We start from the raw sequence: 21302 nt of genomic DNA on the forward strand, positions 1-21302 counted from the left end.
AAAAAAAATAAGGGGGATAATTAATTAATTAAAATTTAATTTACTAAAAAACTGTGAGGTGAAGCTTGGTGGAGAAAAATAATAAATATTATTTTGAGTTTTAATTTTTCAATAAATTATTTTTCTCATATAATATCATTATCTGGCTGCCTAATATTTACAGGACTCTAAAGCAGAGTTATGGAAGAAGTGAACTCACATATGGAAATAATCACTCCTCTGTAGTAACATTTAAAATCAAGTGGCTAGGTTTTTATTTATACAAATACTCTGGAAATGCTGTCTTACATTTTTGTAATCTGTCATACACAAACATGATAAAAACTTGGTGTGCATATTTTACACTAACATGTTCCCTCTATTCTTTTTTTTTTTTTTCCAGAGAGGAAGGGAGAGGGTGAGAGAGACAGAAACAGCAATGATGAGAGGGAATCATTGATCGGTTGCCTCCTGCATGCCCCACACTGGGGATTGAGCCCGTAACCCAGGCATGTGCCCTGACCGGGAATTGAACCATGACCTCCTGGTTCATAGGTCGATGTTCAACCACTGAGCCATGCTGGCTGGGTGTGTTCCCTCTATTCTTATCAATCAATTGACTCTCATCATTGAAACTCAAGCTTCAAAAGCTTGTGTCCTATATTTGAAATTATGGACTAATTTATTCATCTGCAAAAATGGAAAATGAGATAAGAATATATATGTATGTCTACACATATATATGTATGTCTACATATACATTGTACACATTTTTGCCAAATGATGATAATGAGTTTTTTTCTCAAAAAGTTTTATGGCATACTTTTCTACCTAAAAAACAAAAATTCATTAGTCACTTTTTCTTTTTAATCCTCACCTGAGTATATTTTTTCCATTGATCTTTAGAAAAAGAATGGAAGGGAGAGAGGTGGGGAGGGAGGCGGTCTGGGGGGCGGGGGAGAGAGAGAGAGAGAGAGAGAGAGAGAGAGAGAGAGAGAGAGAGAGAGAAACATCAATGTGAGAGAGACACATTGACTGGCTGCCTCTCGCACTCGCCCTGATTGGGGCCGGGGATAGAACCTGCATCCGAGGTATGTGCCCTTGACTGAGAATCGAACCCTAGACCCTTTGGTCTGCGGGCCAATGCTCTAACCACTGAGGAAAAAAGGCCAGGGCTCATTAGTCACTTTTTACAGAAAATATAGTTTCCTAAGGTATCTAAATTCCTTTAGAAATTCTAGAAATAGCAGTATGATCAATACTAGAAATGTGTCACTCTGTGCACTTTATTATTTTAAACTCAGAATTATAATTTAAAAAATTCAGTTCCTCATTCTCACTAGCCATATTTCAATGCTCAAGAGCACCATGTCACTAGTGGCCACCAAAGTGGTTTAACAGTTATAGGACCTTCCCATTATCTCAGAAAGTTCTACTGGGCAGTGCTATTCTAGAAGGAAACTAAGAACAGTTCCAGAGTAAATGAGAGGGGCAGACAAAAGGCTTTGCCTCACATATTGCTAACTTTTGTGATAATCTTTAGAGGACCCTGTCTAGGTATATACACACATGCATGCACACACACATGCACACACATGGGTGCCCCTGAACACACATATAAACATATCACTTTGCCATTTATAATATGCTCTTATTACAATAATATAAAAAAGAAAAAAGTTATGGGAACTAACTGGTTTAGAAGTGTACCTAAGCCAAGAAATTAGCATAAAAAGTAACTTCTAGTTGGACATATGCTTGGGGTACTTGGAAAAAGCAAACACTAAACCTCTTTGCAGGAATTTATGTACCCTCACCCAGCCAAGATACTCCTACAGATAAACTGCTGAAGATGAATGAATCTAAGAAATCACAAACTGCTTTAGGAAGCAAACTTATCAGCAGATATAACAAACAGAATGAGGCCCCAACAACTTCAAAGAACAAAATTATCGAAGACAATAAAATATGTGAAAATCATTAACGGCATACAATGGATCAAAAACAAGACTATCAATAGAGAACATATTTGAAAATGGATCTCCAAAACTTGTACAAATGAAAAACAAAGACACTAAATTAAGAACTTAATAGAATGATTAAGCAGCAGGTAAGACAGGATTATAGAGAGAATCAGTGGACTTGAAGATAGGTTTGAAGAAATGACAGTCCCTTAACCCCTTGTCCCTCTCTCACTATGTCCTCATTCCCATTTCCAGCTTCACAACCACGACTCTTGACTCACTTCCTTACCTACCATTCTCTTTTCTTTGCATTGTTCCTTCCATACCCAGAACTACATGGTACCTAAATACCCCAAGGTTGCTAGTGTCTTCCTAACTGCCACATCCAAGTCTTTCTAGCTTCTACTTTTGACCTCTCCTTCCTTAAAATGTTCTCTTCCCTTAGCTCCGAAGACTGTATCCTGCTGTTACCTCTATTGACTGCCTTGTCTCAGCCTCCATCAAGGACTATCCTCAGACCATTCCCAAAACATTGGTTTAATTCTCACACTACACAGTCTCGATCTACTTGCGAGAGGCAACACTGATAATGCCCAAATTCTCTATCTTTAGTAGCTCTATAGCCCTAAATCCAATGTCCTACTGGATATCTCCATGTTGTCATCTCAAGGACACTTCAAAGTATCCCAAACTGAACTCATTACCATTCAGACCTATCTATCATCCTCCAAATGGATTTCTCCTCTTGTATTTTTTATTTTGGTTTAGCCGCACCACTGTTTATGTTTATCTGGTCTCCCAAGATAAAATCCTGTCATCGTTGTTGACTTTCCTTTTCCTTCACTGAGTCACCACTCTGTCCCCAAGCAGATCACTGAAACTTTCTGACTTTCAAATAATTCTCAATACATTTTGTTCTTCACCTCTACTGCCACTTGCTTGAAAATAATTTTATGGTTGGGGGTCACCACAACATGAGGAACTGTGCTAAAGGGTCGCGGCATTAGAAAGATTGAGAACCACTGCTCTAGTGGTTTACTGAAAATTCTTTGCTCTCGTGCGCTGTGGTCCTGCTGGATGCTCACACCTGCTGCTGGCACCAGCCCCGCTCGCACCTGCAGCCAGCGCTAGAGCTGCTGCTCGCACCCGCTCAACACCATTAGTAGGTGTGAACGGTGGCTGCCAGCCCTGATTGCTCTTGAGGGCTTCTCCATCTCCCCCTGCTCCGAGGGGCGATTGGGGCAGCAGCCACCGCTCCCACCCTCTGCTGTTGCCAGCCCCAATCGCTCCATGCCATCAGCGGGCGTGAGCGGGGCTGGCGCCGTGGTGGTGGGGCTGCCAGCAGATAGGGAACCAGGGGCTGCGGTGGGAGGGGCTGCGCAGGGGCGCAGAGGAGGGCCAAGACCTGCCCCTGTGCCCACTGCAGCCTTGTGGCCCATAGTTCCTTTCAAGGTGCACGAATTTGTGCACTGGGCCCCTAGTATTTCAATAAAGCAAAAAAAAGAGGGTATTAAAAAATCCAGCCCTGGCTGGGTGGCTCAGTTGGTTGGGGTGTTGTCTAAAAGGCTGCAGGTTCAGTTCCTGGTCAGTGGTCACATCTAGGTTGCAGGTTCGATCCCCAGTGATCAGGCACATACAGGAGGCAACCAATTGATATTTCTCTCTTGCATTAATGTTTTTTTTTCTCTCTCTTTCTCTCTAAAAATCAATAAAAACATATCCTTAGGTGAGGATTAAAAACACACTCAGAGCCTCTAATAGAGGAGGATACAGTATAAGGCTAAAGACTATTTGAACTTGGAATAAGTAAAATTAAGGAATAGTATCATCTCACCATTAAATATTTTAATAATCATCCTATATAATAAAGAGCTAATATGCTAATTAGACTGAACAGCAGAACGACCATCCGAATGAACTTCCAGATGACCATCCGATGACCTTCCGGATGAAGCCAGGGCTGTGAGGGCCGAGCCCCTTGCACGAATTTCGTGCATCGGGCCTCTAGTATCACTATGAGATCTATAAACGTTCATGCATCAGGTATGCTATTATTAGTCTGTTTTTTATCACTTAGACATTTATATGGCCAATATTAAGAGAATAATTTGAAATGAGTAAAACATTTTCCTCATAAATATTAATGTCCTGAATTACAATATTTGTGTGTTAATGAATATCTTTTTTTAAAATTTCTTTATTGATTAAGGTATCACATATTTGTCCTCATCCCCCCTATGAATATCTTTTAATAGAAATAAAAATGTAAATATATTGTCCTGTCAATTCTCAAATTTTTACATATTATAGCCTAGTTTAATAATTTTTTCAAAACTTTGGAGCTGTTTAACTGATTTTTACACAATGGTTAAACTGAGTAACAACTAATTTTATTCAATATTTATTATGTGTCATGCATTGAGCCAAGGGATTTATATGTTTTGTCTACCATTAGCCTCACTTACCATAAGAGGAAACTGAAGTTTAGATAAACAATGTGTGTTCTCCAAAATCTGCCCAGCTAGTCAAGGCAGAATCAGCCTGCCCCGAAGCTGGGGCTGGACTTGATGCTATCTCAGCTCTATAACTGGAAAGCGATACCCGAGGACCCTCTGTAGCCTTAACTTTGACATAAGTGAGGTAAAAAGATAGAAAGGGGCAGTCTTCTCCTTCTGAAAACAAGGCACACGAGGTATGTTCGGTACCGCTCACTTTCCTTACCTGGCATTTTCTTTCGGAGTGAGAGTGACGTCGCCGTCGGGTGCGATGTCAATCTCGCAGTGCTCAGGCTGGATTCCTATACCGAAGAGCTGGATGTCCTGGGAGGTATCTGCTCCCACTCTGGTGTGGTCCTAGGAACAGAGTATTAAAGAAAGTAAAAACCGCTCCCTTTCAGGAGCACTCCTAGTGCATTCGGTCTCCCTCTTCCTTTCCCCGGGTGCGTTCCCTTGCCTTTCCCTCTCCTAAGCTCCCAGGGCCCTTCTTTTGCTTCTGTGACATGTTTCCGGAGCCTATGCAGCCCAACTAGCTCATTACTACTACCTTTGTAACTTTCTACATGACCTTTCTCTTATCCTACCAAATAATAGACAAATATGCAAATTGACCGTACCTTCGCTATGCCCACGATTGGCCAGGAGGCACGGGGGGGGGCGGGACTCGGGGTGGCCGGGGTGGCCGATTGGGCCAGCAGCGGCACGAGCTCAGCGTCTGCGCCATGGCTGTGCTGCGGCACAGAAGGGGCCTCTGGGGCAGCGAGCTCACGTCCTGCCACGGACCATCAAAAGCGTGGGAGCTGGGTGCCTGTCTGCTCCAGCACCAGGCCTTTCAGAAGCCTTCACCACGCCGGAGGCTTCTGAAAGGCCTGGTGCACCAGCGGACTGGCACCCAGCTCCCCCGCGATCGAAAGCGAAAGCGTGGGAGCTGGGTGCCTGTCCACTCAGGCACCAGGCCTTTCAGAAGCCTTCGCCACGCCAGAGGCTTCTGAAAGGCCTGGTGCACCAGCGGACAGGCACCCAGCTCCCCCGTGATCGAAAGCGAAAGCGTGTAGGGGACCCTACATGTGCATGATTTAATCATGCACTGGGCCTCTAGTAATTTGAATAAAAAAAGTAAAAACCCACACTGACAAGTAACTTAACAAAAACTTACCACAGTCAATTTCAATAACCCAACAGCAACTACATGACAGTATTAAATTAATCAGACAGGAGATGCAAGATGTCTAGACCGTTGTAAGTAAAAGCTTACCTTAACCTGCTATATTTAAAAAAAAGTGTTAAAACAGGATTAGAGGGGCTGATCAACAATGATTAGATACTGCTTTAAAATACTAGAATAAGGAATTCACATTTGACAGAATAACTTGTGTTCTGATTTTAACTCGACAACTTAGTATGTATGTGGTCACAGGCAAGCCATTTCACTGAGCCTCAGTTTCCTTTTTTGCAAAATCAGATAATGATATCAATTTCATTTATTTAACAGGATTCTTTTAAGGATCACCTGAGTTAACAGTGGAAGTGCTTTGAAAACAATTATATAAATTCAAGAACCACTAAAAGTAATTTCATGAAAAGTTATACTTTAAAATATATAACTTTTAACATGTTAAAAATAGATGAGTATCTTCTACTAATATTTAATAGAGCAGTGAAACCTGTAAGTTATACAATGTTCAAGTTAGTGTGGTGTTAAGGACCTCAAACCTCACATATACGTGAACTGTGATTCCTGGTTATTCAAGACCACTGCTCATCCCCTTTGCTTTTTCTTTTGCTCTAAAAATCACTTAACTATTATGATAATAATACCTTCTATTCCACCGAGGAGGCATAAGGCCTGATCTCTCAAAATTAAGATTTCAGAAATAATTCCTTTACCCTTAACCATTTCCTGAATGAACAGATCCTAAGTGTTACTGGACTCTCAACAAGTCAGGTATTATTTGTGCTGTATTATGTCTCTGGAAAAGTAGAATTAAAAGGAGGATAGAAGACTGACCTCCTTGCTTCAATTCTAGCTTATTCCCCATTGCATTCTGTATATTCATCAGGCAGATCAGAATCCTTAACAAGGTGCCTAATCTTCACAAGGGGTAATTTCTCTTTATTTAGAGATTTATGTGTATGGACTGTATATACAAGCTGCCTTCAAGTCTTTGACAATTATTTAAATATGTATATACATGTATTTATATACCACCATAACTCAGAAATTATTTGTATATAATGAAAAATGGCCTCATGGTCAGCTGAGTGCCCTATGTCTTACTTTTCCCTTAACAAAATATGCCAGCATTTTTAAAAGTATGATTTGAGAACATGTGGGATCTCTGAGAAACATTCAAGGGGCTCATGAGGTCAAAACTATTCTAAAAAAACCACTAAGATGCTATTTGCCTTTGTGCTCTCATTTTATCACAAGTACACAAGTGTTTTCCAGAGGCTACATGAGGTGAGATGTCGTGGCTTTGAAGATTAATGGACTGTATATTTGTACATGTTTGTATTTTTAAATGGTCTCTTTATTACCTAATACATTAAGTATAGATAGATATAACTCTGACACACAAAAGTTCTTTGGAGTCCTTGATACATTTTTAAAGAGTGTAAATGGGTTGTGAAAGTTTGAGAATGGAATACAGTAAGCTATCCAACATGGTCAGTGGCATACCCTGGGGCCTAAGAGCCAAATTCAAAAGGCCTCATCCCTTCTCCACACTAAATGGGTGATTATGGGACCAAACATTATTTTCTGAGGATGTATGTCTAGGAGAGATAGACATGGGAGAACCTTAACTGTCTAATCTACCACAAGAGTTTGTTTTAGCTTATGTTGATCTTGAGATCGCCTTAGAATTGCTCAGAAGGATAACTGTGACTCTCCAGAACTTCTCGGGATCTCTGTGATTGAACCTGAATATTGTCAGCATCCCTGTCACCAAAGCCAGAGATCACCTACCTTGATACCCCCAGGTGCCCACTACTGCCCCTCTGATGCTCATGCTCACAGAAAACCAGTCCCAACTGCACAGCCTCAGGAAAATACACAATAGCTGGTTTTCATTCTCAATAGTGAACTGACCATACTATGAATCCTCTTACTTTTAAGGAGGGCTAAGCTGGGTACGAAAATCAAAATCATGGGGACAGATCCGCAGATTCAATTTCGAATTGTACATGAATGAATCAGGATTGCAGCTATGTATTTATATACCCTCTTACCTTTAAATAGTAAACCAGAAGTTCATTGAGAGCAGGGTCTGCATTCAGGTTGACTAAGTAGCACTTGTCATCTCCCACCTTAATACCAGATGTCTCCAGGGAAATCCCCATACTTTCAAGTTGTCGTTGTCTCTCCTGTGCACAAAGCACACAAAAACAGGGAACTCTATTTGTTGTTCTATCTAGTCGCCAGATGTATCCATGGAAAGTGTAAGTCACTGTTTCTGAGGACAATGCCAATGAAATTACACATTCCATTCAGCTCAACCAAGTTAACTTACAGTCTAAAATGTGTGACATCTTGTGTCAGTGTTCTAGGGGCACCAAGGGTGAACAAGACACCATCTTGCCCTTATGGGGCTTACCATCTAGTAGAGGGGGAATTTACTACATAACTGGAGTCAGAAGAGGAGAGAGAGCCCTGTGTCACTAGAGAGGAAGAAGGTGCTGTGGGCTTTGCAGGAGGGAGGTCATGATGGGTGAAGAGGCCAGAAAGGCTCCAGGAAGAGAAAAAACTTAAGGTGGTTCTTAAAGTGTAAGAAGAATTTCAACAGGAAGAAATCAAGGAGTAGCAAGATAAGGGCAGGATATTCTGGGGGAAGGGCACAGAAAAGCATAGTAAAGACTCTGGGAATACTGGAGGATTTCAGGTGTCAAGAACCCCTAGTAAATATGGGAAAGTAGTGAGAGATGGGGCTGGAAGAACAGATTGGGTCCCTATTGCAGAGGGCTTTGAATTCATTCATCCATTCACTCACTCACTCACTCACTCAAAACATTCATGTACTAGGGCTAAGAAAACTACAGCAAACAAAACAAAGGGCTAAGAATACTACAGGGCTGATCTAGGGCTAAGAATACTACAGCAAACAAAACAAAGCCCCCTCTTTCATGAAAATTTATATACTAGTGAAAGGAGATAGGCCATAAAAAAACAGATGAGTAAATATATATAATTTCCAATGGGGTTAAATGCTATGGAAAAACATAAAGCAATGTAAGAGGGATAGGAAGTTAGGTGTGTGTGTGACAGAGACAGAGAGAAAAAAATATATGTAAGAAACATATAAGCAAACAGTTGGACTAGGTCCCAGTTACTGCTTTCAAGCTACTTGATTGGGAAAGACAGGTGCAGAATTAGTCCTTGCTTTATATTTCATCCCAGGTTAAGTTTAGATAGCATCAAGCCCCAAGAATCATACACATTGAACAAACTATGATGCTCTGTATGTTACCAATTATCTGTCAATCAGGTAGCCACATGCTATGCCAAGTGATCTAAAATCAGAACAGATTTTTGTTTAAATGTGAAAAGCAGGAAATATTGAAGATATTTCTGTCCTGGCTGGTTTGGCTCAGTGAATAGAGCTACGGCCTGTGGACTGAAGGGGACCCGGGTTCAATTCCAGTCAAGGGCACATGTCTGGGTTGCGGGCTTGATCCCCAGTAGGGGGTGTGCAGGAGGCAGCAGATCAATGATTCTCTTTCATCATTGATGTTTCTATCTCTCTCCCCCTTTCCCTTTCTCTCTGAAATCAATAAAAATATATTTTAAAAAATTTCCTGTGCCATCCCTGTTCAAATTCATTGCTATCCAACACTTCTAGCAAATGCATGGACCAAACTGTACTTGGTCAAAGACACAAAGCCCGTGTCTATCTGGTCTCTGCAGCCTGTAGTTCAGCAGAAGGTCCTCAAAAGACTTTTTGGGGATGGCAAGTGACTGACAGTACAGAAAAGACAGCACATGGAAACAAATCACAATGTATTAGGCCTACATTATCAAGCTACCTGTGCAATTTCTTCTGTTTTCCTCAGCTTCTCTTCCCAAGTCACTGTTAGTTCTTTTATCAGCTTTTCAGACTCTTCAAGCTTCTCTTTCAGTTCAGGGGCCTTCATAGCCTTTAAAATGAAACCAGAGCGATCTGATTTTCTAATTTTTTTCCACCATTATAACAAGACAATCACTTATTGTCCTTCTTAAGCAGTTATCAACAGTCTGTTGGAAGCAATTAAGTCACACACTGTCAGGGTGGAGTTTAGACCTTGATTAATCAAATGAAATGTAAGAGGCAAATGACTGCTATTATTTAAAGGAGAAAAAGAAATACTAGTGCCCTGAATTAAATTGATACAAATCATTACAGAGTAATTTTACCCATCATACTTAAATTTCGCATTTAAAGACTTAAAAGATACTCAAGTTCATCTTCAAAACAGAAAGTAAGAAAAGAGGTTACCTAAGCAGATTTCTTTTTCAATAAGACAGAAATCAAGGCACATCACCAATAAAGGCATTCCAATTACATTAACCTATCAGGAAAGGTGAAGATTCTTCTCATTTATTTTAAAATTTGAATCGGGTCCTTTAAACTACTTTTCTTATTGATGGCATAAACTTAGTGTATTTATTATGCACTTGGAAGCCAGACATCTGGTTAAAGAAGCAGTAATTTCCCTCTGAGTTTGTCCAATAAGAATAACTAAGTGATCTAAATACAGATATATGCAGCTTGTAAACCTTGGGAAGCCTTTACTTGAAACAATACACTTTGACATCCTATGATATCATCAGTATAATTCTATGAACCCTATGAACAAGAAAGATGGTAGAGCTTGGACCAGAAGTTGAAGGGGCGATGACCTATCTCCCTGGGGGCTAGCCGAGTATGCCTGAGTCTCAGTATTAATAGAGCCTGAGAGGGACATTTGGTGCTGGAGACACATGTGAACATTCTAGGTGAACCTGCTGTGGCTCCTCTCTTCTTTGGCTAGGCACTGCGCTGTCCACCAGGCCTCGATGACATGGTCACAGTGAAATGGCAGATTCAGAGACTGGAGGAAAAAAGTAGAGCATCCACCTTAAACAAATTCCAGACGCATTACACTTTCCTCCCAGGATCAGGACTCTCTTCAAAGGTTATCAGCATTTTGGTTTTTCAGGTGTTTGCTACCTCTCATGGCATCAATAGAAAAACATTATGCTTGATGCCCTGACTGATGATTATAACGATGATAATAAAAACAGCAACATGTGTTGAGCACTTATGTGCAAGGCATTGTGCCAAGTGTCTTCCACTATCAGTGTTTTACTAGGGGTTAGGAATGAAAAAACTTAATAAAACATAGGTTTTTTGAACTATAGAAGCTCACAGTCTGAGAGACGAGAAAGAGATGTAAACAAAAATTATAATACAACTGCCAATTAATTGAGTACTCAGATCTCTGGCTTCACTCCTTTTTGTTTGTGTTATCTCCTTTTGATTACTTTTGTGATTAGATAAGCATTTAAACAGTGCCTGGTACACAAGTACACAAATACTCCACCCTGATAGTCTCCCAACCACCAGAAGAGGGTGGTGTGATGGAATGGTGTGAACTCAGAAGCCTTAGATACACACCCAAATCCGGCAAGTGGAAACAAGTGACTTCACCTAAGGAACTTGGCTCCACCTCAGGCACACTACCTATTTCAAAAGGGACAGTGCCTCACCCGGTAACATGCCTAAAGCAACAGCTATTTGGAAGAGGATGCAATTATTAAAGTCTGGGTAAAGTCGAGGAAAGATGGCAACAATGCACCAATTTGTTTACTCTCAGGAGCTAATATAAATTTTTTAAAATATGTATTTCTGAATTATTCCTAATATTTAATTATCCTTGATCATGCTATCTTCCATGACTTAAGGTGGAGATGACACACAACTAACTTATCTGAGCCCTTTGGGAATACTGTCTACAATATTAATAAAACATCACAATTGGTTCTTAGGATTTCACGCTGGAAGAGATCTGTGCTCTCAAGGACCACTGATTTCCTGCAGCAAACAACTAGCTAGTAGCAACAACTCTCTCTTAATTGTCTGCTTCCTTCACTATAGGTTCCTAGGACAGAAGGCTTGTATTACTCATGTTGTCCTCACAATGCTTAGCACACAGTAGACGCCAATCAACACTCAAATGTTGAGCCACACGAAGATGACCCAGAACTGCAAGCAAGCATGTCCTTACCACTCAGATATCACAAGGCAGAAACTCTGAAAACAGGGAGCACCAGGCTGATTTTTTATTTTTAAATTATAGTTGACTTACAATATTATACTAGTTTCAAGTGTACAATATAGTGAGTAGACATTTATATACCTTACACAGTGTTCACTGCAATAAGCCTAGTACTCACCTGTCACCATAGATAGTTATTACAATACTAGAGGCCCGTTGCACGATATTCGTGCAAGAATAGGCCCCTGGCTTCACTCCCAGCCACCCGGGAGCCAGCAAGTCCCCACTCCCCACCCCACCCGCCCGGGAGCCGGCAAGTCCCCGCTTCTGTCTGGAGCACCACTCCAGTAGCTCCCTCCGTTGCCCCCCTTCCCCTCATAGCAGGCTTCACACCGCTCTGTGCCTGCATATGCAAATTAACCTCCATCTTTGTTGGGTTAATTTGCATACTCACTCTGACTGGCTGTGGGTGCAGCAGAGTGATGGTTAATTTGCATATTTCTCTTTTATTAGGTAAGATTATTGACAATATTCCTTATAATGTACATTACCTCAGCCTGCGAGAGCTGCTCTCTCAGTTTCTCGACTTCCTCCCGCAGTTCCCGGATGACTTTTGCATTGGGATCCTCATTCACAATGGCATGGTTAACAATCCTTTTGGCTCGATCTGCATATCGCAATGTGGAGAGGGTCTCTTCATAGTTGTCTGCTGCTGGGCTAATGGTGGCTATCATAGAGGTCTGGCTGTTGCCTCCCAAATTGTCCTGCAAAATTTCAAATAGCATCTTAGGAAATAGTACTTCATGCACAACATGTATGATGAAAGCAGTAAACATGCATGCATGACACTATGGAAATGGGTTTGTATTTCACAAATAATTTTATGACAAGATGAAATGTGGTCTCTCTATATTCACAACAATGAATAATGTCCATCAAACATTATCCTGTATAATAAAGAGGTAATATGCAAATTGACCATCACTCCAACACAAGATGGCTGCCCCATATGGTCAAAGATGGCCACCCCCATGTGGACACAAGATGGCCACCACAAGATGGCCAGCAGGGGAGGGCAGTTGTGGGCGATCAGGCCAGCAGGGGAGGGCATTTGGGAGGGACCAGGCCTGCAGGGGAGGGCGATTGGGGGAGACTGGGCCGGCAGAGGAGAGCAGTTAGGGGTGACCAGGCCTGCAGCGGAGGGCAGTTGGGAGGGACAAGACCTGTAGGGGAGGGCAGTTAGGGGTGACCAGGCCTGCAGGGGAGGGAAGTTGGGAGGGACAAGGCCTGCATGGGAGGGCAGTTGAGGGGGACCAGGCCTGCAAGGGAGGGCAGTTAGGGGTGACCAGGCTGGCAGGGGAGGGCAGTTAGGGGTGACCAGGCCAGCAGGGGAGGGCAGTTAGGGGCAATCAGGCTGGCAGGGGAGTGGTTAGGGGGTGATCAGGCTGGCAGGTAGAAGTGGTTAGGGGCAATCAGGCAGGCAGGCAGGCAGGCAGGCAGGTGAGCGGTTGGGAGCCAGCAGTCCTGGATTGTGAGAGGGTAGTCAGACATCCCTGGAGGGGTCCCAGATTGAAGCGGGCGCAGGCTGGGCTGAGGGACACCCCTCCCCACCCCCCCGCACGAATTTTGTGCACCAGGCCTCTAGTAATGAAATAAAAGGCAATGGAAATTAGTTTTCATTCTATGTTCATAGGAATTGGGATAGCAGGACAATACTGTCAGGTGTTCATTGTATATTTAGCTTTGCACACACGTTTCAGCTGTCACCTCTGACACAGCTAATTTTTAGTTGGTACAAAACACTGAATGCTGAGTTACCTTAAGAAGCCAAGTGAGGACTGAATCTCGATAAGGCACAAATTTGTTTTTACCCTTGCCAGCTGCCTGGTCAGCCAGTGATGAGATAACCAAACCCAAGGTTGTCAGTGATCTGCCAAGACAATAATTTAAAAATTAGTTTTATAGAATGTTTATTTTGTTTTCAACAATCCTTATAGGTAGTAAGTATAAAATATGCAGAATAAAGCCCTAAAGTTGATACAATCAACTCTACATTAATTTGTCAAGAAGCTGAGACAAAGAAAAACAAAAAGTAACTCCATTAATTTAAAATAATGAATTTAGAACTCCTATAAGAATCTCTTCTGGTGAATCACAGGACCTCTAAAACACTCATTTCAGAACCTAGAAACGTACATTTAAAAGATCACACTGGAAAACTTTAATTTACTCCAAATATTATGACATAAGTCTAAACCATTTACTCTTTGGGCCTAATTTGGGCCATACTGGCCTCTGAGTTTGTTTCCCAGAATAACCATGTGAGTTGCAAAGTCCCCTTCCACTACCTGTTATAAGGTATATAACTGTTCATCTGCTTAAAGCTGGTAAGTTTACTTCACGTAGTTAATAGATTACAAAAACCAAGATCTACCCATGCACAGTACAGCATATGGCTACTCTTCCAACCTTGCTACTCAAAGCAGCTTTGGCATCACCTGAGAGCTGGCTAGAAACAATCTAAAGACTCCCAGGCCTACTGAATCAGGACCAGTTAAAGGTGACTCCAGGTGACACATATGCACATTTAATTTTAAGAAGGCCTCGTTGAAGGCTACCCAAAATGATAAATACGTTTAGTTGTCTTGGCCTATCTCAAAATGTGATCCTGGGATCAGCAGCATTAGCATTAGTGGGGATCTGGTTAGAAATGCATTTTCAGGCCCCTCCCCAGACCAACTGAATCAGAAACTTATAGTGGGGACCCAGCACTCTGCACTTCAGCAAGCCCTCCAGGTGATTCTGATGTAGGCTAGAGTTTGAGGACCACTGGTTTAGGCTACCGAGCTTTCCCTTGTGGTTAATACATGTTCTCTGCACCTGGAGAAAAGAGCACCTAGAAACAATAGATATGTGGTACCGAGGGATGAGGGACATCCTCTGGTGCCACAGTTACATTCCAATTGCTCTTGTAAAAGGAATTCAACTTGGTCCCAAATTTAGCAGCCAGAAAAGAGCAGCCTCAGGTCTCCCAGGATTGCAAGGAAGATTACATGATATAGCAAAGAGAAAGCGCTTTCAAAATAGTTTAAACAATCAGATGTTACTACTTATTATAAACACAAGGCAGGGTACCAAATCAGCCATTGACCAGAGGTTAGCAAGTGAAAGACTAGATCACTTTCTTTCGAATGCCAACAGGTTTGAAATTGATTTGAAAGGGAAAAAAGCCTATTCCCCACAAAGCATAATTAATTCCCCAAAGGGGTTTTACTGAAAAGTCATTGAAATGCAAAGCAAATGTAAGAGGCAGAAAATGAACAAGAATTTTAATAACTAATAGCCATTACCACAAGTGACATAAATATACACATCATAATTGACAGATGTAAAAGTTAAACAAGTCTGACCTAAGAGAAATGAAACATGTCCACACAAAAACTTGCACATGAATTTTCATAACAGCATATTCATAATAACTAACATGTGGAAACAACCCAAATGTCCATCAAAGGATGAAGGGATGAGTAAAATGTGGTATGTCCATACAACAGAGTATTACTGGCTATAAAAGAGGAATGATACAAGCTACATGAATGAACCTTAGGAAATTATGTTAAGTGCAAAAAGCCAAACACAAAAGGCCACTATCCTGAGTTGAACAGTCCCCCTCCCTCAAATTCATGCCCACTAGAACCTCAGAATGTGACCTTATTTGGAAATAGGGTCCTTGCAGATGAAAGTAGTTAAGATAAGATCATACTGGATAAGGGAGGGTTCTAAACCAAGGACTGGTGTCCTTATGAGAAGGCCATGTGAAGACAGACATGGAGAATAGCATGGGAAGACAGAGACAGATTGTAGTGATGTACCTACAAGCCAAGGAATGCCAGTGACCACTAGAAGCTGGGAGAGAGGCATAAAATAAATTTTCCTTCTGAGCCCCCAGAAGGAACAAACCCTGTCGAACCCTTGATTTTGGATATCTGGCCTCCAGAACATAAGAAAGTAAAGTTTGCAACCTAATTTGTGGTAATCTGTTATATATATAAAAACCTAGGAAAATAATACAGCCACGTATTATTTGATTCCATTTACATGAAATATCCAGAACAGGCAAATCTATAGAGACTTAGGATTAGGGAGGTGCCAATGGGGAATGACTTGGGCATGAGGTTTCTTTTGGGGTGATTAAAATGTTTTAAAATTAGGTTGTGGTAATGGCTGTACAACTCTGAATATAATAAACTATTGAACTTTAAATAGGCAAATTATGTGTTATGTGCATTATTTTTCAATGTAGCTTAAAATTTTTTTAATAATTAAAGAAAAATCCAGCAAGTTCAATAATCTTCCCAAAGCTAACAACTTTAAGAAAGAAAATTGCATGTGATATGTAAGAAATAGAGGAAAGTAAGAATTCAATATAAGGCAAAAATATATTTCTGCTTTAATATAGGACATTCTCCACATTTTACAACTATTGAAATAAATTTTTTAGTTGAAAACAATTCTCTGAACTATCCCAGATTTTTAATACACCAAATGAAGCAGAAGTTGTTTTAATTCTTACAAAATATAAAGAGCTCAGTGACTGAAAGGTCATCATTAGCAACTTTATGGTTCACAATGGCCCTTTATATGAAAACATGTTTTGAGGTTGTCATGGATTTTTCATCATTGAACTAAATTTTATGTTGTCTTGTGGCAAATACTTATAGTTCCTAATCTGACAGTGTAGAGAGGAAAAAGGGAAAGTTTCTGTCACTCCTAAACATAAAATCAAATGAGTGATCTGAGAAAAACTCCACTGTACCATGTGCTCTCTGGGAGCCCAGTGCAGCATGTGAGCTCAGGAGCAGGGGTGGAGCTGGATGGGAATTACACAAACAATTCCAGTTACTGCCTTCACTTTGCTCTATAACTTATCTAGTTGGAGAAGTTTCTCATTAGTTGAAGCCACACCCTTTTACCTAATAGTGTGCACACATTCAAAACAAGAACGTAACCTAAACCTATTAGGGTCTCCTTGGAACAAACTGAAAAGAATTATAGGGTAGGTAGGACTTCAGGATGAGTGAGAGCAGGTTGTGACAAGGGGTCCACACCACTACTCCCTACAAGGCCCCACCCAAAATCAATGATCCAGGGGCTCCTGGAATCCTAAAAGCTGTTAAAAGCTTAATGTGTGAAAAGGAGACATATGTACTACTATTTGTAATACTTTAAACAATTAAAAAAAAAGCTGGAAAAAAAATAAAAGCCTAATGTGTGAAAGGTGAGCAACAGGCTTACATATTTAATGAGAACTTTATTCCAGGGAGCTTCAAAATATAACGAAATCACTATTTATGGATCCTGCTACTACTGTCTGCTCATGCTGGAGGCCAATGGGCACCTTTGTGCCTCACAGGTGTCCAGACAGGGTGGGGTTGTTTCCCAATTTTCAGGGCTGAAAAAGTTATTCCAGAATTCTAATTCTACCAAAGCACTGCTCCTTTCCTGAACCTACTGGAGGTGGAGACAGCAAGGAAGCTCCTAATCTTTAAATTTCTTAGCACAATTCTTGGGCTGGGATGAGAGTAGCATGGGGAGGAGCTGACTGGAGGTGAAGGAAGAGTTAGGCAAGGCAATAATATATATATATATATATATATATATATATATATATATATATACACACATATACACATACATACATACATACATACATACATACATACATACATATATATGCTAATATGCTGTCCATCTGGGTAATGATGTCACGTAGCAACAACCGGCTTCCTCTCCCTAGCGACTAGCCTCCTTGGAGTTTCTTCAGCCCAGGAATACAACTTGCTTTAGAGCCAGGTAGAAATATTTCACACTGTAACCAAATGTCTGTGAAGCGTTTTCCCATGCCTCATCTCATTTGATCCTCACAGAAGTCCTGGAGTAGGTAGATAGGAGACTTGGTGGAATCCTATTTTCTTTTCATTAGCCGGAAAACGGAGATTTAGAAAGCTTAGAAACTTGACCCGACTGAAAAGAAGTAAGACATGGTGGACCTTAAAAATGACTTCAGGTTTTCTCACTGCGCAGAATATAGTCAAACACTGCTGCAGTTAAATATTTTACCCTTTGCTCTCCCTGCGTGATCTACAATAATAATCTGCTTCATGTTGATATTTACTGCTGTGTTGCTGACAATTACCTGAAAGAGAAGTTGGGGTGCTTCACTGGGCTGGAAAAAGTTTAGCTAAATTAGAAAGCAGGTCTAATTAAGCAAGTTTATTCTATATCTATAAAAGGCTAAGTTGACTCATGCGTGCATAATACATACAAAGCTCTTGCTGGCACCAACTGCACATGTGTGTTTTGATATGTCATTGTCAATCGTGAATTTGGTTGACACTTCTATTATAAAGGGCGAATAGCAATATTACAATATTTCTTCGAATTAATTGCCTTTCAATGTGCACAAATTCATGCACCGGGCCACTAGTTTATAAATAGATAGCCATGCTTTAAGACTGAAATTCTCAAAAATCTACCTATTTATATCAATGGACAATTTGGGATAAAAAAAGACAGTAAAACTTGGGTGGATAAAAAACAATATAAAAGCTGCTCTAGTAAATACAATCAATGAGAAAAAAAAGGTCACAATTCAACTTTTTTCCCCTCTTCTACACATTCCTCCAACCTACATAGCTTTCTAACCACCAGATTCCTGCCCTTAGGAGTAGATATTATGTGATGCAAGTTATCTGTACTCTTTAGGATGGATTTCAAATATATTATTTTACCTATTTTTTCCAAAGATCTTTTTCTAAGATCATAACTACAGTGTTTATTAAACTTCATTAGTTAGCTTATACAGGTATACCTTGGAGATACTGCAAGTTCAGTTCAGTTTATTTGAAATAATGTGAATCGTAATATTTTTGCTGCTGGAGGGTCTTGCCTTGAATTTGTGAAAAACCCAACATCTATGAAATGTAATAAAGCAAAGTGCAATAAAACCAAGTACACCCATTTCTCCATCTCTTTCTACTTAGATTCTGATCATCTTGAGGCCATGGTTATTCTATTGCCATAGAAATTCCTTCATCAATTACTGTGCCTGGCTTACAGAAAGCACTCAGTATTTGTGGAGTAAAAGAGAGTCTTTAATACATTGAAGAACAGGACATGGACCTCTTTCTAAAAAGAACTAATACAATCATCATTGGTATGCTCTGTGGTTGCTGGCCCAATATCTCCCCCGGCCCTTCTTATTAACAGAACCCTCATTTTATTGGGAAGTATGTGCCAGGCTAAAAACTCCACTTTCCAGAGTGCTTTGTAGCTTGAGGAAGCCATGAAACACAGTTCTGGCCAATGAGATGTAGGGAGACATTACTGGGAGGGGCTTTGAAGGAAGCTATGTACTCTGGATACAAAAGATACAAGATTCAGCTGACAGAGCTGGTGGTCCTTTATTCCTCCTCCTTTCCCCTTCCTGTTTGCAACAGTGAATGGTAGAGCCATCTTGAGGTTATGAGGACAACATGAACACACACTAAGATTAGCAGAGCTGTATGCCTGACAACATTTCTAAGGTTCTGTTCCAGCTTCTGAATTTCTGTTAAGTGAGAAAAAGAAATACACCCTTTGGTTCTCACCATAGCTGGTTTCTGTTGTTTACAGCAGAATGCAGCTCTTGGCTTTTAAAGAATTCCTTGAAAGATGATTAAGTTGGTGAATCTGAGTTTAATACTTTTCCCCATTCTTTAAGAGTGGGTAAGTCCCCCTCCTTAAAAGTAAAGGAGAAATGGCAAAATACAGGGAAAAGACAGTAGCATCACCTGTCAAGAAAGAAAACCCTTATACCTATACCTGAGACCTCATTTCTATTCACCACCTTTTTCTGGTGGCTAATGCAAATCATTAAACTCAAATAATGCTCATCTAATAAGAATCACTCCCAATCTCATTTCCATCACAATTGCTGTGGTGTAATAATAAAGTATATACTAACATTTCCAAAAACAAGTTATTTTGAAAATATGTTCTGGAAATTTTGATATACGTTAAACCTAGAATTCTGTCATCAGATACATTCAGGAAATAAGTTAGAGTTATATGGTATTCATTACTCAGGTCTTCTCAGAGCTTTACCACTGTGAATATCCAAAGGAAGGTTTTACTAGGAGCCTTTCTCAAAATTATTTGTCCAGGCCTCCTTTTTCTTCCCAAAGACATTGGAGGAACTAGTATTTCACAAAAATGCTTTGAGAAACAGAGGTAAAAATGGCACATGCTCCCAAATATATGGGTACTGTGCCCCAAGGAGCAGATTTTTGCTCTGTCCTTTATGGGTCTCTCATGTTAAATGTAAAGATGTTTATTCAGATTTTCCCTGCAATGTACAAATGTAAATATACAAGGATCTCTGACTGCTCTGGAACAATGAACAGAAGCAAGCCATTTTTATTCTCCTTAGGTACCAGTTCAGGCAATACCCATTTAAGTGGGGTTCCCAAGAGGAAACGAACAAGAATCCTCCTGGAAAGTCCTCAAGAAGGAGAAAAGGAGGACTGAGTCACATGAAACATTAAGCTTATAAGTTACTATATTATTACAAATTATATAACAGAACCCTAGGAGTGTCACATACTAATATCTCTAGCACAAGTTCAGTAGAACCCATTTTTAGAGATGTTCAGTATACACTTTATTATTAAGCACAGTAATTGAAATGGAAGTGAGACTGGGAACAATCCTCATTAGATGAATGTTGTTTGCATTTAAGGACTAGCCATTGCTGAGATTAAAATGGAACCAATTTCAATGACATTCCTTGTGGCATTAGAGAGTGTCCATGATCTAAATGAGTTCTCAAGGGAGCTGAACCAGCCAGATGCCAGTAGAAAGGAAAGGTTTCCTCATTCAACCCTCCATAGACAAGCGGAGCAGCAGACTGATTTTTCAGATGCAGTCCCCTGTGAAGATGGTCTGCAGCTGACCTATACCTATCAAACCCTGAACAGGCTGTGGCGGTGAAGTCACACAAGCCTCAGCTCTAAAAATGAAGGAATCATGTGCTTTAAACCTCTTAAGAGCTTTAGAAGAGATGAAGCTCCTAAATCCACAGCCCATGAAGCATACACTAACGTCTGTGTGAAGCCCCTGACAGGCCTGCTTAAGAGGATTATTAATGTCCCATCAATAGAAGCCCAAATAGGAGGCTGAGAGAACGCTTAGAAAACATCAGAGATTCCTTTCATTTTAGCACACAACTGGGTACTGAATTTAAGGCTTAAAAAGCCATTTGTGGAGCGATCAGGCAGCAGTTTCAATTTATTAGATTATTTTACTTTATTAGTACACAGTTATATGGAGCTTGCTATGTGCTGGGCACTGTCGTAAGTACTTTGCAATGAGACACTAATTTAATCCTTTTAATAGCCCCACTCTTAGGGTTGTGTCCTCATCCACATTTTACCGATGAGGAAACTGAGGCACATCAAGGTCATAGGGCTAGTTTCTATAACCAAGAAGCTACAGTGGCTCCTCTAGAAGCCCCCGACCTTCCAGCTGTACCGTCACCCGTGTTCCCACTGCACCCTGTGCAAGTGTCTATGGCACTGAATGTACTAACGCT

General features: G+C 40.6%; 1 protein-coding gene across 4 annotated transcripts in view; it reads right to left on the reverse strand.

The window, feature by feature from the left end:
- KIF13A (kinesin family member 13A) overlaps nt 1-21302 on the reverse strand; it is a 208699-nt gene that overhangs the window by 48173 nt on the left and 139224 nt on the right. For all 4 annotated transcript variants that reach the window (XM_079776435.1, XM_079776433.1, XM_079776436.1 and 1 more), the window contains exons 10-14: nt 13490-13601; nt 12223-12435; nt 9461-9571; nt 7670-7804; nt 4665-4795 (exon numbers count right to left, since the gene is read on the reverse strand). In XM_079776435.1, coding sequence (XP_079632561.1) covers nt 4665-4795; nt 7670-7804; nt 9461-9571; nt 12223-12435; nt 13490-13601 — 702 coding nt within the window. The remainder of the gene's footprint in view (nt 1-4664; nt 4796-7669; nt 7805-9460; nt 9572-12222; nt 12436-13489; nt 13602-21302) is intronic.

This window comes from Cnephaeus nilssonii (genome assembly GCF_951640355.1).
Source record: "Cnephaeus nilssonii genome assembly, chromosome: 7".
NCBI lineage: Eukaryota > Metazoa > Chordata > Mammalia > Chiroptera > Vespertilionidae > Cnephaeus > Cnephaeus nilssonii.